The sequence below is a fragment of the Clytia hemisphaerica genome, unplaced genomic scaffold (assembly GCF_902728285.1).
Source record: "Clytia hemisphaerica strain Z4C2 unplaced genomic scaffold, Clytia hemisphaerica genome assembly, whole genome shotgun sequence".
Classification (NCBI taxonomy): domain Eukaryota; kingdom Metazoa; phylum Cnidaria; class Hydrozoa; order Leptothecata; family Clytiidae; genus Clytia; species Clytia hemisphaerica.
Genome location: NW_027103262.1, coordinates 1,971,637 through 1,998,864, shown reverse-complemented (window position 1 = coordinate 1,998,864; position 27,228 = coordinate 1,971,637). Strand labels below are relative to the sequence as shown.

At 34.8% G+C, this 27,228-nt stretch overlaps 1 protein-coding gene across 1 annotated transcript in view; it reads right to left on the bottom strand.

Moving 5' to 3' along the window:
• LOC136800507 (centlein-like) overlaps positions 1-26,745 on the bottom strand; it is a 36,658-nt gene extending 9,913 nt beyond the window's left edge. The window contains exons 1-22 of the mRNA XM_067057170.1: positions 26,663-26,745; positions 26,338-26,405; positions 25,602-25,690; positions 24,875-24,959; positions 23,730-23,773; positions 22,926-23,031; positions 22,066-22,114; positions 21,397-21,596; positions 21,090-21,125; positions 20,551-20,669; positions 19,814-19,911; positions 15,131-15,183; positions 14,626-14,709; positions 14,143-14,226; positions 13,629-13,736; positions 13,139-13,213; positions 7,183-7,301; positions 6,513-6,644; positions 5,382-5,482; positions 4,714-5,001; positions 3,627-3,874; positions 2,690-2,869 (exon numbers count right to left, since the gene is read on the bottom strand). Of these exons, the coding sequence (XP_066913271.1) occupies positions 2,690-2,869; positions 3,627-3,874; positions 4,714-5,001; positions 5,382-5,482; positions 6,513-6,644; positions 7,183-7,301; positions 13,139-13,213; positions 13,629-13,736; positions 14,143-14,226; positions 14,626-14,709; positions 15,131-15,183; positions 19,814-19,911; positions 20,551-20,669; positions 21,090-21,125; positions 21,397-21,596; positions 22,066-22,114; positions 22,926-23,031; positions 23,730-23,773; positions 24,875-24,959; positions 25,602-25,690; positions 26,338-26,405; positions 26,663-26,681 (2,385 nt within the window). The 5' untranslated portion in view covers positions 26,682-26,745. The remainder of the gene's footprint in view (positions 1-2,689; positions 2,870-3,626; positions 3,875-4,713; positions 5,002-5,381; positions 5,483-6,512; positions 6,645-7,182; positions 7,302-13,138; positions 13,214-13,628; positions 13,737-14,142; positions 14,227-14,625; positions 14,710-15,130; positions 15,184-19,813; positions 19,912-20,550; positions 20,670-21,089; positions 21,126-21,396; positions 21,597-22,065; positions 22,115-22,925; positions 23,032-23,729; positions 23,774-24,874; positions 24,960-25,601; positions 25,691-26,337; positions 26,406-26,662) is intronic.
• Between the last annotated feature and the right edge of the window lie 483 nt (positions 26,746-27,228).

Genomic DNA, 27,228 nt, shown 5'->3' with positions numbered 1-27,228 from the left:
CGTTTGCGAATTTTCTTCGGCTTTGGGCTTTTTTCTTTGATAGTGATTCGTCTTAGACTATAACATAGTCTACCTCGACCCCATGTATCTCAGGCTCTTTTGCCACCGGAGCGAGCCTCAGGGCGAGCGATGAGGCAGCATAGTTTCACGCAAGGATATTGGACAGGAATCTCGAATTTTTGCGCTTCGTTGTTTTTTGTCAGTATTTTTGTTCCGGCGGTTGATATGAGATTCCGTAATGTTTTGATGCATACGCCCGGTTATATTTCATTTTCAATCACTCGTCTGTTTTGGCATGCGCGGCGGACGTTTGTTGTTTGGTTTTATGACAACGTTTAATAATTGTAGATGAAACGCAGGTAATATTAGCAAAGAAAGCCACCTTTTTTTCGATTGCTAGCAGCCATTCTGCAGTTCTGGGTTTAAAAGTTCTCTAGCACAGTCTATCAGTCAAATAGCATTACTTTATACAAAAATTTGACTACAATTTGTAAATTCAAACAAAAGACAAGAAAAGAAAAGTAAAAGAACAAGCTGAACAACAAAATAAGACAAGACCCGATAAGAGGGAAACTCCGATAAAAGGAATAATTTGATAAAAAAGCAACATTGTGTTTCATAAAATTTTGAAATATATGGTACTGTACGTATTTATTGCTTCTGACATCTGACAATTTTTCATAATCATAGAAGAGGATGATTTTTTAATTGATTTAGACACAGCATTGAATGTTGCACATTTCCGAAATTCAAGCAGAACGTCTGGTAGTCGCACTTACTCTTGCGCTGTTGATTGTTTTCTCGAAATATGTTACCGCTTACTTCTTCCAGAAATAAAAATTAAAGTATTGTTTGAAGAATCAAGTGATTTTTTTTAATTTGCTTCAAATAAGTGACTCAATGGAAATTCCGTTTCAAATTAACAACATGAAAAGTAATGCTTTTCGACTGCTGGATGAAATTAGAGAACCATTATGGTTAAGGATCATTGAAAATTGTGGTACTTACTTTTACGAAAAGAAATAGTGATGCAGAGTTCCAAGAGATTTTTGGAAGTAATATTTTCAAGAACTTATCACTATCAGAAGGGGAAAGACACATTTTTGAAACGAGCTTTGTAATTCAAGGTACTTGAACTTGTTATAATTTAGAGATTATGACTTGGGATATTTCACACGACGTTCTGGTATCATTTTGAGCTAACGTGTTGAGATATTTCACACAACGTCCTGGTATAATTTTGAGATTATTACTTGGGATATTTCACCATGCGACGTCCTGGTATAATTTTGATATTATGACTTTGGATATTTCACGCGACGTCCTGGTATGATTTTGAGATTATGACTTGGAATATTTCACAGGACGTCCTGGTATGATTTTGATATTATGACTTGTGATATTTCACGTGGCGTCCTGGTATGATTTTTAGATTATATTTCACACAATGTCCTGGTATAATTTGAGATTATAACTTGGAATATTTTACACCACCGTCACCTCTTGTTATTGAATAATTCAACTCAAGATTGCGTATACACCGTCAACAGCTCTAACTTGTGAAAGCCTACCTGGTGAGGGTAGCGTATTTACATTATTTGCTATCTATTATTTGTGACTATGTTAATTAAATGACTTTGGAGGCTCAGTAAAATGGCCGTATTGCTGTCCCATGTTTTGTCAGACTGTCCCAAGTTAGAGCCGTTGACGGTACTTGGAAAATCTTATGTCACCTCCTGGCTAGAATAATATGAAATTTGTTGGAGAACAGCTTGCGATCATTTGTGACCATGATTATATAATTTTTTAGAAAATTTGATAACAAATGTAGAGGAGGATATAAACACGTGCATTTAGAATCTTTTTAGAGATTGTTTTTGAAAAATTAGATTTTTTTCTTTAGTCTTAGTGTCTTTTTAACCTAGCTGAGGTTAATAGCCTTTTATCGTCAACTTGAAAAACATAAAAAAGGTTACTATATACTTTAAAAACTATTTAGTTGTTTGAATTGTTTTCTGTGGTGTTGGCTTTACTGTTGATTTTACAATTTTTGATTTTGATAGACTTTGACCCTTTTTTTTTTGAGAGACCTATCATTAGGGAAGTCAATGTGCTATATTTTTTTTGCAGTTCATAATTTCTTTGTTTTTGTGAGAGGTCACTTCTAGCAAAAATTACTTTAGGGCTAATAATACATTCCTTTTGAAAGCAAATTCAACACTATATGTGTTCGTTCTGTTGCGGTGACACTTTTAACGGCAGTTATGGCTAGTTTACGTTACTGATGGACATAAGTGAATATTATCTGCCTCTTTCATTAAGCATCAAAAAGCCTATATTAGGCAGGGGACGAGGTTCAACTTTGCAAAAAAATAGCCATAAACATGTCCATGTTTCGAAAAACTTAAAGTAAACAACGAATTATTACGGCTCTTACAATAATTCAGATTCAAGGCTCTTCTAAATCAATCGACCTTTTCATAAATTACGTCACGAACATCACTTGCCTCGTATTCAAAAAATTTCCATGGTGGTCATGTCCCGTGAGACATTAAATGATTTTTTTATGAATAGAAAGTAGTTGCAATAAAATCCGCTGGGAGTTAATCACCATGACAATAATTTCAAAACGAGGCAAGTGATGTTCGTGACGTAATTTATGAAAAGGTCCATTGAATCCAAAACATACCTGAGATTCAAGTGAGAAGACACGTTTCTTCAAGCTACGATTCTCGTGTGCCAGTTCTGATCTCATCAACAGTAAGCGTTGTGATTCATTATTCAGCTTCTCTTTTCGTTTTGTCTTCTCACTTTTCAAATGGTGGTGTTGCTGTTGGTTGTATGTTTCTTGGTCTGTTGCTTCTGTCGTCTAAAGCCAAGAAAAACCAGAGTTTGTACAAATGTAAAATTTTCAACAAAAAAAAAGAAAAAATTTGAAAAAGAAGAAAAAAACGTGTTGGATGAAGTTTGCTTGTCATCAAATTCAGTTTTTCATTGGGCTTAAAATAACGAAGGAATGAAAGGTATAGTCAAATCTCTCTAATTCATATCTCTGTAATTCGAATTTTTCTGTAATTTGAACTAAAGTATCGGTCCCTTCAGCTGCAAAGTAGTATAAATTGCCCTCTGTAATTCAAATCTTTTCTCTAATTAAGAGAATATTCCCTGTCCCTAGAAAACCGAATTAGAGAAAGTCGACTGTAATGTATATGGAAATGTACGGCTTTACTTTATTTTGGCAGCTCAAAATTAAACAGTGGCAGATTGGGCTTTTCCAGAAAAATTTTTACCCCCACTGTTGAGAATATTGATTTTTCGAAGTATCGAATCCCTTGGGTATCCTACTTTATTAGTAAAGACCCCCCTGGATATCCACTCTTAAAAATATGCTCAACCCCCTGGATATCCTCTCTTATAATGATGCTTATCCCTGGATATCGTATTTTCTACTTGAAAAGACACTTTACCCCCTGGATATCCGGTCCCTTCTAGATATTTAACCCCCTGGATATCCACTTTTGAACAAAAATCGTTAACCCCTGGATATCCGATATCCTCTTAACATATTTCTGGAAAAGCCCATTAAGGGCCGATAATGTACTGTTACCAACAAAAGTAAAAATAACCTCAGTTTGGCTGGCCTGCTCATTATAATAAAGTTGAACGTCTTTTTTCCTCGTCTTGTTATGATGAAGCCTTGGAGTGGTTTGTGTTGCAAAAGACAAGGAATGTTTCTCAGTCAAAGAATTCTCCAACTTGCTGATGGTCAAACGATCAGTTGACTGGTCTTGTGTTGTATCTTCTTGCTTCTTAGAGACGAACTCTAACACTTGATCCATTTTATTCAACAAGTCTACGTTCTTTGGCAACTCATCTGAAAGGAAACGTAAACATAAATCAATATACGGTAATCAGAAAGATTTTCGTCCAAGACGGAAAATGAATTTTACACAGCAAATGAGTACATATTCTAGATATTTTGGTGAATTATGCAGAGCTTTGAGACGGAAAAGCCTCTATATATTTTTCTCTGAGACAGAACAACTTTTATCACTGTAAAAGTATTGTAAATAAGAAATATCCATATCATTATTATAAAGCCAGATAAAGCGTACAATCTCATATCTTCACCGCCATTTTGAGGTTCATAGCCAACATTTCTAGTCTACGGAAGCTTGTTAGGGTCATCTACATGAAAAAGTGACGATGATAAATAAAAACCTTAAGTCCACGGATAGCAACCTTTCTATCCATGGATAGCTTTCAATATTTCTTACTATCCACGGATAGCAACTTCTATCCATGGATAATTAGCGATGTGTTTTACTATCCATGGATAGTTAAGGAAATCATTTTATCCACACGTAGTTAAGGTTTTTATTTATCATCGTCACTTTTTCATGTAGATGGCCCTAACAAGCTTCCGTACTAGTCAAACAAATAATTTAAAAGTCAAAGTCAAAATGGAAATTGTATTTCATGCAGAACTCATCATTTTTGAAGCCAAATTTTTTGTTCTTAACTTTTTGAGTTTTAAGCCTAAAAATGTACTTAAAATATTAATATTTTCACCATTTTGTGAGTATGTCATCTCCTAAGAAATTGGGTGTTTTAAAGTTCGAAGCCTTAAAATCTGCTTTGCGTTTTGTCCATCGAAGCCCTATGTTCTTATATAGTTTATTCTTATAAAAAACGTGTCAATTTAGTTGATACCTGTTTGAGTCATTTCATCTGTTCTCGTTTTATTTAACCGATTTTCGAGAGTCAGTACATTCAAAGCTGTTCGTTTCATATCATCTTCATGTTCTTGTAAAGCTTGCATGTATTTCTCTTGTAATTGGTTGAGTTCGATGTTCACCTGTGTAACCTTACCCTTCCATATTTCGATCTGACTCTCCAGAGTAATGGTCTGCGTTGCAACAGCTCTTTCTATGTCCTCTGCTCGTGAAGATTTCATACTTTCTTTTGTGTTTTTGAGCTCGTTTTCTTTCTGTTCCAGTGCTATTATGGTAGATAACAAGGAGTTTTTAAAGGTATCACCAGAAACAACAAAATTATTTATTTCATGAACATGTTGATTGATTAGATTAGTTTACCCCTTTGTTTAGTTGCCTAAACTACTGCCTTTCCGCTTTTCATAATACATGTATGAAAAAGGGCGTTCGCCAGCTTTCCAGATAAAGTTCGGGCACTGGCGATAACGAATTTTCAGTGTTATTTACCCCCTCTCCGCTTTTGACTTTACAGACAATTAATTTCCCTACGGATAAGGTAAAAATGACAACATGGGATTATTAGCTTGGGAAGTAACATTTTTAATTAAGAGGAATCTTTGTCAAAATAATTTCCCAGATAAAAAAATAGAAACAATGGTATCTTACCAGTGTTCATTTCGACCAATCGTAGTTTCATATTGTTCATCTTCGTGACATCATGTTTTGTTTGCACTCGAAGTTCATCCAACTCCTCTGTTAAGTGAGGCCTGTAGCAAAAAAAACAAAAGAAAGGCGTGGCAATGGGCAATTCAAGATTGAATTTTTTAAAACATTATTTTGTACATTTCAAACTTCAAGCTTCAGAGTTACAATCATGGTCGTAATATTAGAGAAAAAAGGGAAATTCACCGGGAAATTTTGAAACCACAATCAATTTGTAAGTGCTCTAAAGTAGGTTGGAAGGGTAGAATTTTAACTCTGAGGATCCAAAAGTTCAAAATTGGTCCTATAAGGCTCATAATATAGCCTGGAGGTCTATAAACCCGAGCCAAATTGAAATATCCGATTAAATTTAAGAGATGGCCCAAAATCGACTTTCTCGCCCGAACTCCAAATTTCGAAAAACGAGGAAATAAGCTTAATTCTCAATAGATTTCGACCATGATTGTAGACAACGGTTTTGGTACTCTGTTATATACTCTTTCTTAAAGTAGAGCCACTTGCTAAAAGTTTGAATCCATTTAAAATAAAGTATGTCAGACTTCTAGGACAGAAATCGACAGGTATTTAGGAATACGCTATGTGTCTGTTCGAAAAACAGATACGTCATGTGGTACGCTACGACTATGTTATGTCGCGAGCACAGAGTCAAAGGTGTCTGGAAAGCACTATGATAGAATTAGATCACTCTCCAGGAATAAGGCAAATTCCATCCGGATCGGTGGGATTACCCATTGAATTCCAAGCCTAAAGGGCTAGACTCGAGACTCCTGGATGGGGAATGAAGCAACTTATTTCCCATCCAGAAGGCCCGCGCGTGGTTTTTACACAAACGCCGGATTGAAAGTAAAATCTATCGCTAGATTTCAAAGAATGCAGTCATCAAAAACACAGGAACCGCTAGATACAATCCGTCGTCATGATTGCGGCACGTTCTAGGCACTTTTTCTTGCCTGGGATAGGTTAGAGATTCTACTCTAGCTCTTCGGGCTTTAAATTCAATTGGATTACCCTTCAAAGAAAGGTTCGGAAAGCAGAAGAAGTTCCAATGACTGAGAGTCCTGTGTAATCAATCACCTTTCTTTCTTGAGTTGTTGATATTCTCGTTTATAATATTCAAGTTCATTCCACACGTTTTTGCTTTCTTCGTGTTGCAAAGAACGTTGTGATGCACGGCGGATCGGTTTTTCTTCTTGTTTTGGTGACATTCTGAAAACATTTCAGATGATGAAAAGATGAAACTGTTAATTAATGTGGGAGTTTCAGGGAACTCAAAGAGAAGTCTAGTTACCGAGTATCTTATCCAAAAGCTGGAATTTTTCATTCCATTACTTGGTGAGTTACACATTGATGATTTTCTGAAAAGAGAAGCCTTTCAAGTCTTCTGACGCAATTTCGATTTTTTCCCTACTGAAAAGGCCGGTATCCACTTTCGCGCGAAATGGGCGACAGTTTTTTTCTCAACCTTTTTTGCCTAAAGAAAAGATTACGCCATAAGAAAGTTTCGCGCGAACAAAAAAAAAGTTGAAGGAAAACTTTTTTCAATCGTTACGTCAATGGAATTGCTTCATTTATATTCAACAAACCGATGACCTTACAAAAACGTTAAACAGTTTTCGCTCATTTTGCGCGAAAGTGGAGATCGGCCTTAAGAGCTTCGAAAGTGACGTAATGACGTCAAAAAAATCAAAATTCTCGAAATTGCAAAAAAATCTCGAATATTAGAGGTTCGAATTAGTGTACTTACATAGAGCCTTCTTCGTAAGTAGAGAGTTGTTGGAGAACAAGGCCGTGATTCTTTTTCAATTCTTTGAATCGATCAAGACGTTGTTGGTGTGCACTCCGTGTTGTTTGTAATTCAATGCTCTGAGACGTGAACCAGATTGAAGATATTTTATTAATAAGAGCCGGTGGAACCAATCTTAGCTTTTTATTCGGGTCAGGTAATAAAATAAAACAGGGCAGCAACGCTCCCAGGTTCAGATCTACCAGTATAGGACCGAGAAAATTGAGCAATCTCAAATGATGCCAGTGGCAATTAATGGATTAAAACGGTCTCAAAATACAGCGAAAACTACGAATCAACAAATTCAGTATTTAAAGCTACGCAGACACATACAGCATTCTGGGGGCCACTTGAATTTTGTGAAATATACTTAGAATGTAGCCTAGTTAACTAAGCCCGTATTCACAAGGCTAGGACAAACGGCTTATGGCAATATAGCGTTTTTCGGCGCTTTAAAGATTTTTTATATTTACGGATTTTAAGTTTGCCTTGGAATACTGGCTTAGGGAAAGGGCGCGTTCATAATATGAACGCAGGATTCGGTGAGCTTCTGATTGGTCAGAGTGGGTCACGTGGTAAAAAATCGGGAGTTTTCGTTAGCGATAGAAGTTTATAATTATTTTATCAGAAAACGAGTAGAAGAGGATGGGACTCATTGAATGCAAGATCTTTCTTCGATTATATTATGATGTGAGACTATTACCATGAGAGAGCCGAGAGATATATTTGGAATACTGTATCAGAAAAAGTTTTCAAGACCTGATCCCGACCTGATAGTGCTTCTCTTGTTTTTGGGAAGAATTGAACTGATGAAGAAAAAAGAATGCTATTCGTCGTAAAGACAGCAAAAGTTGCTTGTTTCCAGAATGGCAAATAATAAAGTAAAGATTTGTGATTGAACATTCGTATGTGGCAATAAATAAGAGAGAGTACTTGTACAGATCCTATGATGTAGTTCTGTATTCTGATTGGATTGCATGACATGATATTGTATTATACTGTAATGGATAGATGATAGACAGCTCTTGGTTTTTGACTGGTTGTGGTTTCTTGTTGTTTTATGAATTTGAGACTTTATGCTCGATTTTACAGACAATGACATCTTTCGTTTTCGAAGAACATAAAACTGTCGGTGCTTATTTTCAGTGACAGCTATACGAATTCAAGACTAAAGAAAATGTTTTTTTTGGGGGGGATTGATTACATTGTTTTGTATACGGTATTTTAGCCTGCTAGTCTAAAGTAATTTTTATTTATTTTGTTGAAGGTTATTTTTAAGATGTGCTTTGTAAAAATCATACAAAATACTTTTATGTCAAATCACAAAATTATCACTCAAGAAACGAATTTGTCTCTTGTTGACTGTTCCATAAATCACGAACATAACTTTTTGAAAAAAATTAACAAATTTTTCCTTCACTCTCCATCGGCACACTTTACAATAGAATTTCATTTTATATTTTACAAAAGGAGCGCATAAACTGTAAGACGGAGAGTTTGTTTATTGGTCAGCCTAAGCTGAGCATTCAAATAGGTAAAATTTTCTTCCATCATCATCACCATCATAAGACGGCAAAAAAAAAATCCGATTTCCCGATCGATCTTACTTTGATTTCTAAACTTCCTTCCGATCGGGTTAACTTTTTGGGTACTTTTAGCGTGTGTTGTTTTTACAGATCATAATGTGTTTCAAGATGGCGGCTCAAGCGATAAGTCAGATGTGATAAGTCAGTGTTGTACCAAAGTATTTCCAGTGTAAATCTGTTGCAAGCTTCCATTTCTGTCATTTATTTTTTTAACCCGGCAAATCGAGCACATGATTTTCATCAAGGGGATTCTTTTTCTACATCTTTTGAAGGTTTAAAGCCGTTTGCTCAAGTTTTTGTTTATGTTGAATTTTCTGATACTTTTTATTGCTGCTTTTTATTAGTTTTTGCAATAAAAACATATTTTTCTTCTTTGTCTCTAGGTGGGATTGATGGTGTTATAATGTTATTGGAATTTGATAAAGTTTACAAAAGTACAGCTACTGTCTAAATTTGATAAAGCCTGGATGCAATCGTGCTTTTTTGGACTTGGTTTGGACGTGTTTGATAAACAGTCTGGGAAATCCTCTCAATTGCACGCTTATGTTCCGAGGCCGTAAGCGCGCAATTGCACGGTTATCAAAATGGCAGAATTTTTAAGCGTGTAATTACACGCTTATCGAAATTGTTCTGAAACGGGCCGTAAGCGTTAAGCAAGATTGATGGGTGACGGCTTCTTTTGCGGTAAGCGTGTAATTAATTGCACGCTTTAAAATTTCCTTTATTTTTGACACGTAATTCCTTCCGAAAGCTCTGTTGAATTTCAAAAGCCTAGGGCAGTTTTACTCAAAATTTATCGTAGAAGAAGATTCCGTAAAAATGGATTGCCCGTTTAAACCATGCCTTCGCCCGAATTAGAGAATTCTGAACCCCTTGAAATCCCTAAGCAATTTCAACCGGGGCGGGAGCGGGCGTAAATTATAACCATGCAATTACGCGCTTACGCCCTCGGAACATAAGCGTGCAATTGAGAGGATTTCCCAGACTGATAAGGCGAATCGCAAAGAATTGTTTGGTTCCCGTCATTTCTACTTTAAAAAGTGGGGGTCATTCGGTCGGTCGGTCGGTCGAAAATATTTTTCTTTTAAGAAGCAGCTACATCTTGTTGAAAGGGAATTCGTGTGGACTGATCCGAATTAAGAAATTGAGAAACCGTGGATAAACTGGTTTTCGGTTTACTCTCCATTAGCATGCGGCTCGCTACTTCGATTTGAAAACTTGTAAACACAGAGCGTGCAGAGGTCGACAGTGGAAAAGCTTTCCGACTCTCCAACTCTACCTGCTGACTGTAAATCAGGGTCGGTCAGATGACGGGAACCAAATGATGACATCACATCTCCTATTATTGGACTTGCAAAATTATGACAAATTTATGGTCTTTGAATTTTGATCAATTTTGAAATTAATTGCTACTCCGCTGCCCTGTTGAATTTATTTATTATGGTCGTGTGTTTATTCCGCCAAGGCAGTAAAGCGATCGCCCAAATCCATAGACCAATCAAAAGGGAGTTTAAAGCAAAATGGGGGAAAAATGAGCTTCCCTGCATAGTTATAAATTTTAAGTTTTGCTTTCGATTATCATTTGCAATAAGCAAAGTCTTCAAGATGGTTGTGTGCATGTTGTGTAACTTGACGGTACTAAACTAAAAAATTTATTTACGAAGACTGGATGTAAATTATGTTTTTCTGACCTTGCCAAATTTTGGCTTTGACTGAATAGCAGTCAGTTTTTACGTACCTCATTGACCTTGCAGACAACTGACAAATGGTTTCTGTAATTTGACCAAGTCTACCAAAATACAGTTCCTGTTGAAATGTTATAAATATGAACTACGTTTTGCAAAGATTTTGATGCAAATTGTGTTTTTCTGGAGTTTGCGCTTTGTGACTTAAAGTTTGTAGCTTGTTAGTTTAAAGTGTTATTGGAGTTTTATCAAGTAAAACAAAAAGTACAGTTTCTATGTATATTTGATGGATATCTTTATTTTGGTTCTGACGTTTTGGCAATTTTCTTATTTATTTCTAGTATAACACTTTGGTCAGATATGGATATTATCTACATCCAACAGAAAAAATGTATCATAACTGACTGGAATGAAATTAACACTGTTTGAAAAAGTTTTAATTACACTATGTTTCTCTTTCTCTTTTATTTTATAGTAATGAACTATAGCTTAATTGTTTGATGTCGTAGAAACAGTGCTACAATGCTAAAGAGAAGTATACTTTGATCTTCTCGTGGGGGGAGGGGGTTTTGGAGGAGCTCTCAGGCTTGTTTTAAATAATTTTAAATCAAGTTATCAAATGTTTCACATTTTGTACATTATTCAACATTTTTAGTCTACTCTGTTTCAGTACATCTCTTACATTTGTTAACCCACTTATTAAAGCTATCTAGCTAAGCACTATTGGCTGACCTTCCAGCCTCGGCTGGTTTATCTAATCTTACAATAAGAGCCAATCAGAAGATAGAAAAAAAGACAAAATAAAAAAATTCTAAATGATGTTTTGATATTATGTTCTTACTCTAGGGACTGAGTTAGGTCCCGTATGCGCATCGGCGTATAGTCATTTTTTCTTTTGATCATGAAAGTATAGTCCTTGAAGAGTCAGAAAACGTGCGTGGCGTTATTTGGATCAGGCTCAAATTTCCATAATGGCGGATTTGAGATTTCAACTCTTTTTAGCCCTCTTGCTTGAAAAAAAAATTTTTTTCGACTTTAAACATAGACATATTATATACCAATCGATCACAAATTTTATGCTGATTAAGAAAAATGTCAGAATCATGGTCTGAAAATTTCGTTATCTGGAGATATGAAGCACTTTCGATTTCGATTTTTTTGAAATGACTACTTTTGGTTCCAGATTTGCGTGGCTGTAACATTTGATTGGCTTAATCAATTTACTTGAAATTTTCGGAGGGTCTTGCCTACCGTTCAAATAATAAAATTCAGGAAAAGTTTTTTTTCTACATGAATTTCGAAATCCATAATGGCGGATTCAAAATTTTCTTTCGTCACATGGGCTCTTAGGCTCTGCTAGCATAAGAAAATTATTTTTTGAGCTTAAAACCCTGCATATTATATACCAATCGATCAGAAATTTTATGCTGATTAAGGAAAAGGTCAGAACTACGGTCTGAAAATTTTTCTATCTCGAGCTATGAAGTACTTTCGTTTTCAAAACTTAGAAAACGTAAGTACTTCGCATCTCTTGATAACGAAATTTTTCAGACCATAGTTCTGACCTTTTTCTTAATCAACATAAAATTTCTGATCGATTGGTGTATAATATGCAGGGTTTTGAGCTCAAAAAATATTTTTCTTAGGCTAGCAGAGCCTAAGAGCCCATGTGACGAAAGAAAATTTTGAATCCGCCATTATGGATTTCAAAATTCATGTAGAGAAAAAACTTTTCCTGAATTTTATTATTTGAATGGTAGGCAAGACCCTCCGAAAATTTCAAGTAAATTAAGTAAGCCAATCAAATGTTGCAGCCACGCAAATCTGGAACCAAAAGTAGTCATTTCAAAATATCGAAATCGAAAGTGCTTCATATCTCCAGATAACGAAATTTTCAGACCATGATTCTGACATTTTTCTTAATCAGCATAAAATTTGTGATCGATTGGTATATAATATGTCTATGTTTAAAGTCGAAAATAAAATTTTTTTCAAGCAAGATGGCTAAAAAGGGTTGAAATCTAAAATCCACCATTATGGAAATTTGAGCCTGATCCAAATAACGCCACACACGTTTTCTGACTCTTCAAGGGCTATACTTTCATGATCAAAAGAAAAAATAACTATACGCCGATGCGCATACGGGACCTAACTCAGCCCCTAGAGTATCTGTGTGTGGTGTGATTTCATATTTTTGATATGAAACGAATTAAGTAAACTACGAATAATTATGCAAATTATGTGAGTTTACGTTATCCCTCGCCGCGAAATTTGAATTGTCGTTGTTGTCAGTTGATAAGCTACCGAGTTTACTGTCCCTAAGCTAGTTATTCAGTCACAACTTAACCATCAGATTTATCCAAGTGACTGAATCAAACTAGCTTAGATTTCTAGGCTACTTAGAATGGTGGTTTTCGCGAAAAATGACTTTGGAAAGATTTTTGAGATGCTCAAGATGTTTTACAAAACATTTAGATTTAATATTTTTCACAAATCACCATGAAGATTTCAAATTTGACCTACATTCTGGGGGACAGTTACTGTAATAACAACTGTATTAAACAACCCGCCCCCAAGCCACATGTTATATTTACCAAGGGGAACAACAAAAAATTCCTTATGAATTTTTCTCTTAGTTGAAATTACCAGGCTTTGGATGACGTCATACTGACGATGAATGATTTCTTTTTGTTTTCTTCGCCAATCATTATCTTTCTCGTTCTATAACAAAGACAAAAACAACAAATACAGCGGAGTCTCTTTAACTCGAACCTGGAACGTAGAATGTCTTCTTAATTTGAACTAGTTTTATGGCCCTTTCAGTTACCAATGCCTTATAAACCCTACACCAAAAAACGAAATTTCCTAGAGTCGAACAAATTTGTATTCTCCGTGCGGGTTCGAGTTATGGAAACTCTACTGTAAAAGAAATGAGACAATAGTGTCACATTTGTTCCCAATTTCTTTCTGTTTGGGGTTTAGTATTTTGGAGAAATTTTAATTTCACGGCCTGCATTGCCCTCCGTCTGTGTAGGGTAGAACTATTAGCTAGATGGAGGGGGGGTTCCATGACTAGAAATTTTGAGATTTTTTAAAACTTTCACTAATTCTCTCCATGATAATATTTGATACCAACTTTTGCGGAAAGTTCGTTTGACACTGGTTCTAACTTTGTCAAAAGTTCGTTGAACTGGTGACGGCTCTTTGTCAACTCCTCTTGCAGCTCCATACATTTGTCGCAATGCTTGAAAGAAAAAAAAGTGATAATCAGGTCGTTAAGAACTATCAATGTCTGATATGAGGAGGGGGTTATTCTCGTACCGTAAGTTGGTCGAATGCCGACATCCCTCATCTAATATCGACATCCCTCATCTAATATCGACATCCCTCATCTAATATCGACAGCCCTCATCTAATATCGACATCCCTCATCTAATATCGACACCCTTCTAGCTGCTAAGCAAAGAAATCTAGTTTCAATCAGCGATTCAGACCTTCCTATTTTCCAAGCTGTAAAGACATGTCGACTAACTTAGGGGAAATGATGGTTTACAATGTAAAAAAATATTTAAGCATAAGCAATTTCACCAACTAGTACCGACTCTACAATATAAAAAAGGAAGAAGTACAAAGGTAGAGAAGATAAAAACCTCTTTTTCCATATTGCTTTGTTGTTTGAAATATCGAATTTGATTGCTGAGTTCTTCAATGTCCTCAATCTTTGTGCTCATCATCTAAAAATGGAATAGTGAGATTCAACTAAAGTTCATCAGAAGCGTCGGTGTGTTCCCATTCCGAATCACCGCTCTTTCGAATGTTCTGTTCAGCCGACTGGCCATGGAGCACAACGGCTGAAAAAACACCAAAATATCATATTACCAGATCCAAACTGGTTTGCCATGGAACCCTTGAAAGCAAACGATTGAAAGCAAAAAACAAACAAAAACTACAAAACCGCCGATATACGGCTAAAGACAGCAAATCTTTAGACAAAGGAAGTATCGCTTATTAAGCATCCTCTATAAGGAGCACGAATCCGTTAGTGGATACCAGTGGGCTACTCACGTAAAATATCGCCTCTATCTACTGGTTGGCCCTCACTCCTTTGATATTCATGTGTAGAATTCACTTACGTTGTTGAGTTTCTTATTTTCACTCATGAGTTTATCGCAGGTACGCTGCAAACGTTCATTTTTCTTCTTCACTTCAACCATCGTCTGAAATTAAAAGTTGTCAAATAAAGCTTGAAATTTTAATTTGTGATCGTCCGAAAATCTTACGCCAACTTAAAAATCTATACGCATATACGTATTTCGTCCTTTCCAGGACTTATCAGTGCGGCTCGGGTAAGCGAGCATAGCCTACACTGGTTGCTCGGAACCCAAGTGTTGAGCTTTGGGGTGGACGGAGAAGCAAAGTTTGCTTCACAACCGAGTCTATGGAAAGTCTAAAGAAAGTTCTGCAAGTAATGTCAACTTAAAAATAAAAATAAAATCGTAAAAAGAGAAAATCATGCTAAAATACCATTGAATCTGTAGGTATTTCTAGAATGGCTCGTTTAGTGTTTTACAGTTGACTTTCTCTAAGTCATACCCAGGAGGGAAATTTTATTTTTTTGGAAATATTGATTAAAAATACCTTTTGAAAGGAGACAATTTCATTTTGATGGTTGTCTTGTTGTTTGGTGATGACTGGATAGAAAAGCAAATAGTGTAAGTACAATGGTCAAAGCAGAGTTTTAGCACAAACCTTTTGAAAAAAATATAACATTGTGACATAGAAAATGTTAAAGATTTACTGTGCAAAATTTGAAGTCTATAGTACAAATAGGACGCACTACGTCAAAATTTGAATTTTATGGGAACTTTTAAGACAGAAGGGCTTCTTTTAAAAATTTCGCTGAGACGAAAGAACTTTTAACAGTGTAAGTAAGAGTGAGAGTAATTATGTCAGGGTTCCCAGCAGTTTCTCGAAATACTGTTCCTTGACTTTGGGTTAAAAATCTACCTTTTCCCCCTAATAATAGAGCAGAGAAAGGGGTAATTTTCCCTGTTATTGTTAATTGTGATTAGTTAGAAGAGCCTGCACAATGGCGAAAAAAACTTTTAAAAATGGGATGTCTTAACTGGCTAAAAACCAATTCAAGGTCTTCTGAAAAGAGGCTTAACCTAATTTTTTGGAATAGTTTTACAAAAGTTACATAATTTGTTCTTAGAAATGGCCTTCAAGTTTTGTAAGTTTGTCCAGGCAACTGGGAGTCTGACCCTGTATATGTTGGTTATCGAAGGAGCTGAAAGCGAGAAAGGCTGTCATCTTACCTTTTTGTGCGAAAACCTAAGATATGTTATATGAGGTAAAGTGCAACACCCACTCACCGCCTCTCGTTACTAATTACCACTTAGATCAGAATACCCAAACTAAGCTACCCATTCGCTGACTTCGAGATTTTCATGATGTGATGTATTATACAGATATCACCCAAAGATTACCGAGCGTTTACCACTAATTTTGAATTTAAACTATAAAACTAGTGGTCGGTATAAAACATTATGCCATGAATATCGAGGAATTGGCGGGGACCGGGAAACCACAACCTTTTGGTTAAAAGTGCAAGACTATTGGTGATTTACTTTTATTTGGTGATAAATTTTATGAAAAAGCAACGTGTCTCAGCTAAAGGATCAAAATGGGCGATACGTTGTAATATTTTAGTTATCACTTCTTGGTTAGATCTTTGACAACTATTAGATGGAAGTCAATATTTTAACAAAGATTTCTCTTATAACACTTAATAAAGGCAAAAGAGATCCTTTTGATGAATATTTTTTTAAAGTATTTTATACAATTCTACTTCTTCTCTATGCCAAAAGTGCTCGTTGAAAGTATTTTCAAAGTAGTAGTCCATAAAAGAAACTCTATCGTAAGGAATCTATCGCAAAAATAAATTCGTCATTCAACACTGAGTAGATGGCTTTCGTTCTGATCAATTGAGCTCATTCTCAAAGAAGCCGTCCTATCAGTCTTAAGAGACGTAATTGACGGAATTCTGACGGTAGATTTCCTTAAAGATCGCATAGAACGTCTACGTTTTATTTTTCGACGTAACATCATACGTAAAGGTGGTGACAACATTACGTAAATGAGCGCGTCAGTAGTCATTGCGAGCAGGTACATTAGATAGATGACGCACTCCATGTCGGGTGAGAGTTCGCGATGTGTGACGTGCGCGTAGAATTGTATAAAATCAGGTGAAATAGCGAATAAGATGAAAGTTATAATGACAAGAGTTGGTAAATAAAATCGATTCAGGTGTCGACTTGTTTGTTGATGTTTTCGTGAGGTCTTCTTGTTTTGGTTTATCAATGATGTTGGATGTTGGGCATTGCTACTGTTGAGAGAAGTCGGGTATTTCCAACGTATTTTAGCGAAAACGTAACTGTACACATATATGGCAATGAGTATGAAAGCCAACTCGACGGATGGGAAAATGTATTTATAGCATAAATGGTATAATAAGGTCTTATCAAAATTTGGGTGAACAAGACCAATGACAGCAAGCAAAAAACACGTGACCCAAGATGCTAACATCAGTCGTTGACAACTTTTACTATTCCAATATAAAGGGTATTTAATGTTGAAATACACTTCGAAAAAGCGATCCAAAGTCATGAAAATCATAACGAAAAAATACATCAAGGTTGCACCAATGTATTGCAAGACCATGAAAACGAAAGAAATATTGTCGCACGCCAGTATACTACATATGAACATAAGCAGTCCCAATATAACAAAAATTAGTTCCGACAGACTCAAGTGGACTAAGAAAAGAAACTGGCTACGATTTGGATAAGAACGTCTTGCTTTCCATAATAACACCAAGCCGAATATATGCAGTGACAACGGTACGATTGATACAACTACCAGAATGTAATACAGAATTGTAGTACTCATTTCAGTCATTTTTAAGACAATATATTATAATAGAGTAATATCAGTGTTATACGATAATAATATGCAATAAACGTTATGAGGTTCTGAAGCTTTTTTTCGAATACACTTTTAACAGATCCCTCTGAGTTCAATATGAGTTCGATAAATTTTGTTGTTGGTTCCAAGACGTTTATACAGCCAATTTTGAGCAATCGTATAAATTCAACCTGATTGTCCAACGAAGTTTTTACATGGTAAGAGATTCATTCAAAACCTGGTGGACTTAAAAGTCGTACAATTACATCCAACCGTATCAAGATGCTTTAAAAACAATTCAAAAACACTTTTCTCTAACGAAATTGGATTCGCAAAATCTTATGTTTGCATCATTTCTTTAGAGAATGGGACTGTTATTTCTTTTTTTGAAAATTGAAAAAGAAATGTGAAAATGTGAAACTTAAATTGACACAAAGTGAAATTGATCCCAAAAATGTTATGTTTTTTTTTCAAAAGACAAATTACTGACCAAATTTGAAAGCTCGTCTTTAAAGCCTACACTATCAGTTTAATTAATTTCTCTAACAAGAAAGGAGGGCTTGCACCTGTTTTTAGTCTCCCCTTGCGAAAGCTAGTGTACGACAAAAGTCTAAAAGTATTTTTAATATAAATATTTTTAACAAGAATATGCTAGAACATAAAAAGAGGCTTGGGCTATTTTAAATAGTTTTTCTTTTCGTGTTAAGATATTTAGGGACACTTGAAATGAAATATGATGGGACCTTGTAGACGAAATATTTATTTGTCAAACTAATTTTCGTTTTGAGTCAAATTAGTTGTACTGATTGAAATCAAGTGCAGATTCAAACTTAAAAATAACCCCCAAAATAACCCTATTAATGGTCTAGTACAAAAATTTCCTACGAGAACATCAAAAAATTTTGAAGCTTTCGGATGTTCTTAACATTTTGACTTTTAAGCCTGAAAATGTTCTTAACGTGTTCTTACATTCACCAATTTCGAGTATTTTTGTCCATTTTCCTAAGAAATCGTCCGCAAAGCCTTAAAATGTTCTTAAGTTGTTCTTCTTTTGTAGTTTGTTCTTGTAAAAAACGTACATTTCACCAAGTTCTATATAAGGTTTTCAGGAAAAACACCATAAGGAAAAGTTTCATAAAGAAATTCAGGTCAGGCACATATCGAAAACTACACGACATCACTTTGCTAATAAAACAATTTACAAAATCCTTCCCCACTTGATTTAAAGCGTAAACGTTTTTTTTATTAGAACACCGTAATTGTAGCTGAGGCTGGATGTGCTTATTTTCTTGGTAATTTCTCCCTTTACTCTAGGGGCTGAGTTAGGCCTAAGAAAAATATTTTTTTGAGCTTAAAACCCTACATACTATACACCAATCGATCAGAAATTATATGGTGATTAAGAAAAAGGTCAGAACCATGGTCTGAAAATTTTGCTATCTCGAGCTATGAAGTACTTTCGTTTTCAAAACTTAGAAAACGTAAGTACTTCGTATCTCTTGATAACGAAATTTTCAGACCATGGTTCTGACCTCTTTCTTAATCAAGTTAAAAAAAAGTTAAAAAAATCCGCCATCATGGAAATTTGTGCCTGATCCAAATAACGCCACACAAGTTTTCTGACTCCTCAAGGACTATACTTTCATGATCAAAAGAAAAAATGACTATACGCCGATGCGCATACGGGACCTAACTCAGCCCCTAGAGTACTTGTGAACTTTATGAAATGATGTTCTAAAAAGTGAGAAATTGAAAGTCTTGCTGTTTTTAGACAATTTTTTCAAAAAGTGAAATATTGAAAATATTGCTGTTTTTAGTCAATTTTGTCGATTTTCAGCCTAAAATGTTCTTATGAACTTGGTTCTAATAAAAAAAAAACGTGTATCTACAATAGCCCGTACCTCGACCACCATAATATTAAATCGTTCAATCGATAAAAAGGTGGTGTATAGACTTTTCGTAGGACGCGATACTATTTTGACTCTAAAAATTAGCGTCGAAAACATTGAAAACATTACATCAATTTCTTTAGTGCTTTTAAATTTTTGTCTTTAGTGGTCGCTAATGTTACGTAATCTTATTGGAGTAGTTACCTTACAGGAAGAAATTTATGCGGGAATTAAATTTGGCGGATGGCCGAAAAAGTTCTTCCAGAGGGGATTTAATTTGGTGGATGGCTAAATAACTTAAATTTTGCGGATGAAGGATAATTTTGGCCAAAAACGCTATTAAATAAGTGAAAGTGAAATGATTTAAATTTGGCGGGAATTTAATTTGGCGATTGAAGGAATTTCATATCCTACAAAAGGACTTTTAATAAAGTAGCAGGAAAGGTGCAATAAAAAGCATACATACCTTTTTGTGTTTCATCTTGTAGTTCTTCAAGATTCTTTATCAATTCACCTTGTTCTTGCACGTGCTTCGACAATCTCTCTTTCTCCTCCAACTCTTTCCTAAAAAATTGAAATCGATAAAATTCGTTAACATATTTGACAGCAAATTATCTATAAGCGAGATTAATGAACTACCCTTTTGAGAACGGTTGAACGATCTTGATTTGGAAAAACTTGTAGTTTTGAACTGCAAAATCGAAGTTAAAAGGACCGAAGGATCTGGACAGATAAAAAACTAACCGTCTTCGCCGCAAGAAAGAAAGGATACAGAAACTCGATATTTTGTCTATCCAGGTGGACTGGGCTTAAGTCGATGACTATTAACAAGTAACTGTCAGGCAGCCCCATTAGCTCGTATCAATTACAAAGACACAAGCACAGAAGAGTATGTTGGTGCGTAAGTACGGTCCAAGTAATTAACAGGACCTCCAGATACGAACTTTATTTGGTCTGCGGAAATCATATGGTGGTCTTGAGAAAAACCTCCAAATTTTTTAATCTAAATGTTTTCCAAAGTCTAGATATCACAATTTGAAAGTCCTAAAATGGGTTCGTACACACAGTTCTTAAATTGAAATTCAATTGAAATCTCACTAAAAGACAAAACCTTGTAACTTGAATATCTCAACTACTCAAAAATATTCAAAGTTTTGCTGAGGACAATAGAAGGAAAAACCATCTGATTGTCACTTTAATAACCTGTAGGACGATAGCTCAACATCGGCTTGTCGTAACTGTTCATTTTGGTCGTGTATTGTCGTCAAATATTCCCGTATTTGTTCATCGCGAACCTCCAATGTCTCTTGTAATTCATCGAACTAAGGAAAGAAAGAAGATAACTATTTACGGCTGGATTCTTTTCACCAGGTTTGTTTAAGATAATTTACAATTCACGCTCTTTAATTCGAGGAGGAATCGTGAAATATTGAATTTTGTCGCCAATTCCGAAATTCCACAAAACTTTTTCCTAAATTCCGTTTCTCTGCACTAAAATTATCCAATTTTCCTTCTCCGACAGAGGAAACCCCCTTGGTTTCGAAAGTTTCTTGTTGACATCAATATCATCCAATAATGAGCGAATCGATAAGTAGAACGTCAAATTAGAGAATATCTTAACTGATCAGGTATTTATCAAAATTTTGACGGATAAAATAGATTACATCCTTCATAAACATAGTGTTTCGTCGTAATCGACGAAATCAAAGTGTTTTCAAGGTTAGATAGAGCTTATTCTTTACCTCTTTAATTTTGTGGTTTAGTTCTTGCTGGAGATCCTATAAAAATATCAAAATATCAAAATATAATAACCGCATTCTTTTTAACCGTTCAACATATTGCTGGAGATCCTATTAATAAACAAAAATATTTTTCACGTGTTTTTTTTTTTTCAATTTTTCTAAAAAAGAATTTTAACCTCAAAATCTTCTATCTTGACAATTACTTGACTTAAAAAGGTTAGCTTAAGATCAATCAAAAATCTATTGGGTGAAGGGGAGTCAACAAACGTCTAAAGTGTTTATCAAAGATATTTACTAAAAAATTTACCTTCAAGTTCGAATCCAAATCTTTATTAAGTTCTTTCCCTGTTTTCTTTTCATCAGATAAATTTTTCTTGAGCTTAGAAATTTCATTTTCATGCGATGCTGCTTTTTCTTCCAGCTCTTGGAAATTGGTATACTGTTGATCGTTATCTCGGCATAACTGCTCATATCTTTTGATCAAATCCTTGTGCACGCTTTGCAGTTCTAAAAAACAAACAATTAAAGGTTTTATTTTTACATAAAAATGTTCCCGTTTCTTATCAGACACATGTTTCATATCAGTGCCTCTATATTGTTGTATTGTGTTGAATAAACAAAATTTGTTTTTCTTTTCCTCTTTTTGATCAATCTTGCTCCACATCCATGTCAATTCAATGTGAAAAGGCTTGTAAAATTGATGAGTAAGCAAACGATACCACTGAATACACCTTTTCGACCGTAGCCACCAATCGCCGCGGGGGCATTTTTTTTGTCAGTTTTACCACCCTAAAACAGTCCCAGTCTTTTTTTCGCACCGATAGACAATAGAAAAAGGTGTTAAAAAGGATTGGATCGAGTTTAGGGGGGAGGGGTAATTAAATAATAAAGTGGCACCTGCCTGACCACGCGACTACGGTCGAAAGGGTGTATTAAAGTAAGATATTTATACTTTCTCGACAATGAAGTAACTTACCTTTATTTTCAGGGATGATCAACTCAAGTTCATCTGTTTTTTCGCCAAGCTTTATAAAAAGATAATAATATTTAATAACAAATCTAATGCCATACATGACACCACTGCTCCCTGGCCTCATTTGGTCTATACAATCTTTAATAATGTTACTTATAGCCCTGCAATACAACTGTCAATCATTTTTAAGAAAACTGATTGGATGATTAATGTCACGTGGCCGGTCAATATTTCCCCATAGTGACCAGTTATGAAATTGACATCATTAAAATGTCAATTACTTTTATTACTTTATTTTTGCAGGGCTATAAATGGATTATTAACCTCAGAAGCCTGTCTCTCTTGCAAAATATCGACCTCGTTCGCTCGTATTGGACCTCGCTTCGCTCGTTCCAATACGTCGCGAACTCGGTCGATATTTTGCCAGAGAGACCGACTTTTCGGTTAATAATCCATAACTAAAGCACATATTTTCTAATTCTTTGATTAAAATTTAGGATCGAGCTGAAGAATTTTTGACAGAACTCTGTACCATTTCAAAGCCTTCCCGCATGATTTTATGAAGACCCCCTTTCTTAGAAAGAGCTTAGTGGCATTGACCACGTTTTTTATCTTGTATTTATCTTGTATTTAACAATTCTTGATATTATGCGTAAGTCATTTTTCTACCAGAAATACCCGAAAAGCCGGGATTTGACCCTTTTCTAAAAATAGAAACACGGTGGGCAAAATCCGGCTTTTTTCGGGTGTTTCTGGTAGAAAAATGACCTACGCATTATAAGCTTTTTTTCGGGTCCGTTTGAAAATATGATATCTATGACTCACGCAGATCAAGAATAAAAATACCACTGGATCATAATTACCAGATCTTCAATAGTTTTGAGTTGTGCTTCAACGTCATCTTTTTCTTTTTCCAAGAGATCCACTCTCTGTTTGTATTCGCTCTCTTCAACCAGAAGATCTGACAACCTATGAAAGATAAGGAATACACGTTTTTTTTATAAAAGAACCAGTAAATTTTGGCTCAGAGCTTTTAAAAATGCTCTTACGATGTTCTCAAAAATGGGCTAAAAATCTGTTCAAACCTGTTCAAATCACTACTTTTTTAGTAATTTTGAGATCTAAGGCTGAGTTTTTTTTAGGTTTGAGGTTTTGAGGTTTTGGACAATTTTCAGCCTCGTGTTCTTATAAAATTGTTTTATAAAAAAACGTGTAAAGAAGCATGCCTTTGTAGCCACTCTAAACTCTGCATAAACCCGTCATAACTCTATAACTCGAATGTTTCCTTAACTCGAACTAGTTTCTCGCCCCTTCAGTTAAAAATGCCTTATAAATGTTACTCCAAAACTTGAAATTCCTAACTCGAATAAATATGTGTAAACGGTTATAGAGTGTCATGAATTAGTAGTGACCCTACAAGCATGTAACTTGAATTAATGTTTTTAACCTTGTCAGTTCGAAAATGATAATAAAGTTGAGTATCCATAACTCGAACACGCACGGGGAACACAAATTTGTTCAAGTCAAGGAAATTTCGAGTTATGGAGTAAGGTTTATAAGGCAAGCTGAAGGGATCATAAAACTTGTTCAAGTTATGGAGATAATCATGTTAGAGGTTTGAGTTAAAGAGACTCTACTATATTTAAAAGATTATACAAAATTCTAACCTGCTATTTGCTTCCTTCAACTGTAACTGCAAGTCAGCGGCGATCTAAAAAAAATAAAAAGTTTATCAACAACGAATAACTAGCGGAAATTTTGTTCAATTTTTTTATATCGCACGATTTTTGAGTCAAAGCAATTGTTCTATAATTTTGAAAAATACGAATACAGGTACGAATTTTATGCCAATATCTTTTTTGGACACTGGTGTATTTTATAGACCAGAATCAAAAATCACCACAATTTTTTGATAACTGTCAATGTTATGAAACTGAAAACATGCATTATGACAAAGCACACTTTCACATCTATAACTTGTATGTGAAATTCGAGTTTTGGTCCGTAAAATAGTCAATTTTCAGGAAATTTACGAGATTCTTTTTTTTTTTTTTTTTTTTTGAGGAGCTTTTATTAATTTGAGAAGCTTTTACTAAGGTTAAAAATTTGAAAAACAAACTATGAAGTTTAAAAATCTGGACTGTCACTGAAACTAGTTATATTTGGGTTTTCAAAAAGCCTTCGATGTTTCCCTGGATGAAACTATAACTATCACCCGCTCACAGTATTAGGATAGTGATGATAAGGCTTGTCTCCGAAATGAGCCAATTATATAAATTTCATATTCCAAGCAAATGATTTTATTAATAAAGATTCTTTACTGGAGAAAGGAAATACCACAATTAGTTTCTGGTGATGTTATTTAAAACGAGGTGTATTGGTAAAGTGATAATCGTCTTTGTACTCCTTGCAGGAAGTCCCGAGCTCGATTCCCTCTGTGGTACTACGATTCACTTGGCAAGTGAATGTACCTTCGCCTGGGTCAATTCAAACCATGTGAGAGGACATGGGTGCCATAACTCTGATGCAAGAGTGTAAAGTGATATTGTGGACATTGTGATGTGCAGTGACACTCGCCAGTTCTACGCTTGCGACAAGCACTATGCTCTCCCGCATAGATCAAGTGGTAACATCGATATGCATCATATTTTAAAATTGTGTGTCGCAAAGATAATGAGGACTTTAAACATTACTATTTTACATCATCGTGCAAAAAATGGGAAAATGCGTTCAGCCACTTTTTAGAAAAATGTGCATTCTGTGTGGAGATTGTTATTATTATAAGCCATTGATTATTTATTTAAAAGAGTACCTCTTGTAACGTTTTGATTTGTTGGTCTTTCTGTTGTAGCACATTCAATACTTTCAAATCTTTCGCATCTGATTTTACTTGCTCTCTAAAGACAAAATAAGAAATTACAAATGTCACATAGTATAGGAAACTCAGTGAAGCAAATAACAAACTTACTATTGGTCAAAAGTTAAAGATATTATGTTCATGGTATAGAATGGATGAGCATCTCCTATGCTGACAATGCAGAATACACAAAAGAATTTTTCATAATCTTTGCTCGTGCTTATAGCGGGAATTGAAAAAGAAGTCGTTCTATCTTTTATTTAAAAATGCTGTGTAAGCAAATGGTAGGAGAAACGTTAACTGATGTCTTTTAAGTGAAGGGCGTCGAAGCTCTACGTTACCAGTAGCAGTAGCATTATTACTTTCTCTTACTTGAAGCCTATATCGGCTGGGTTCACTTAATTTTGCGGAAGGCGCTATTGGGAGACAATATTCTAACGATTGTGTGTCTTTAACTGCCAAACCATGTATGGTGATAGTTGAAGATACATTATTAGTGCTTCTTTTGATGCTAGTAAAGTAGTTCATTTGGTATTTTGAGTTTTGTTTAAAAATATTTCGCGGATAAGGCCATTCCAAATTTCCATTTGGACTTAATTTTGTGGATAACACCCGAATCCGCGAAATCCCAGGAAATCCACGAAATTTAATGCCCGCGAAATTTTATCCCATCAAAGCATACCTTTCAATAACGGAATCAACGATACTGGTAAGTTCCGGCTTTTCCACCTGAAGGCTTTTCCATAGATTCCACACAAACGCTTTGTCACTCTAAAAAGTAAAGAAATAGGAAATACGTTATCATCATCCGTGGTACTTGATATCGTAAGAGATATAAGAAAAAAAGCATTTTTAAGGTAGTAACTCTTTTACAACCACAGTAGAGTGTCTTCAAACACCGTTCCGTCTTTAACTTTTCACAAATATTAATTAATACTTATTAATACTTGTTAGTCATTGCAGCACTGTTTTAAAGAACTGATTTAATTTAAATAAAACACAAAACAAGTAAACTAATCAACAAAGTAATAAAGAGAACGCTTACACGTTTTTTTATAAGAGCATGCAAAATTTTTGAAGACTTCAGATGTTCTTAACTTTTTGAAATTTAAGCCTAAAAATGTTCTTAACATGTTCTTTCTTAACATGTTCTTATTTTCACCATTTTGTGAGAACTTTTGTCCATTTGTTAAGAAATTGGCCGTTTTAGAGTCCACAAAGCCTTAAAATGTTCTTAACTTGTTTTTAACATTTTGGCCATTGAAGCCTTATGTTCTTATATAGTTTGTTCTTATAAAAAACGTGTAGTGAGATAGGGATAGGCTATGCAACGGATAGTTTAGCGAGTACTTCACCACCAAAAACCGACCAGCAAAGTGACTAAGAACACGTGGTGGGGTAGGAATAAGCAAACAAACCTGGCATTGAGCAAGTTCTTCTGAAAGCGCACGGTTTTGTTCCAATAACTCTTCACTGGAGAATTCAACTAAAAGAAATCATAAAATTTAATTTTTTAAAAAAGGCATCCTTTGTTGAAGGATTCTCACGACATCGTTTTCATTTTTTAATGCAATTAAAGATAGTCAGTAGGTTTACGAGCCAAAGTTAGAAAGCTGACCGTAAGACACTAAATTTTCTTAATTTTTGAAGTTTTTGGAGGGAATATCAAAATTTCAACCTAATAACGTTTTCGACAGCTCAACTTGAAAGGTGATTTATTTGAAAACATAATTGATTCCATACCTTTAGTCACACTATCCATGATGCAAAATCATATTATTTTTATATTTCAATCTTTTTCATACTTTTTACATTTCTATTAATTCTAAAACGAAAGTGAATGGTTAGTAAGATTTGTTAGTGCAATAATGTAATTTACGTGTACAAGCTTTTGAGCCTTATTCGCAAAAATATTTTTTTTTGCAAACTTCTCAACAGAGCGATTCGCAAATGATTTTACTCGAGACAAATTCTTTTAAAAAGTTGAAAATAATAATTCGGATTCAAATTTTCAGTATAGTTTAACGTTTAAAAAAGAAATCGTTTCCATTTATAGTGGTGTCAAAAAAGATAAATAAAAATGACATTCGAAAAACATTTACTGACACTTTTCTTTTATTAAGTCAGAGCTAGAGGCTAGAGCCTCAGAAAACTATGAAAATTACATAATTCAGTATATAAACAATAAATAAAAATTTTCGTATAATTTTCAAATAATAAAATCTTTGTAATAATCGCTTTGTGTTCATTCTTTCTCAATGATAAAAATTATTCGGCAAAATAAAAATTAGTGGTGATTCTAGTTCCTT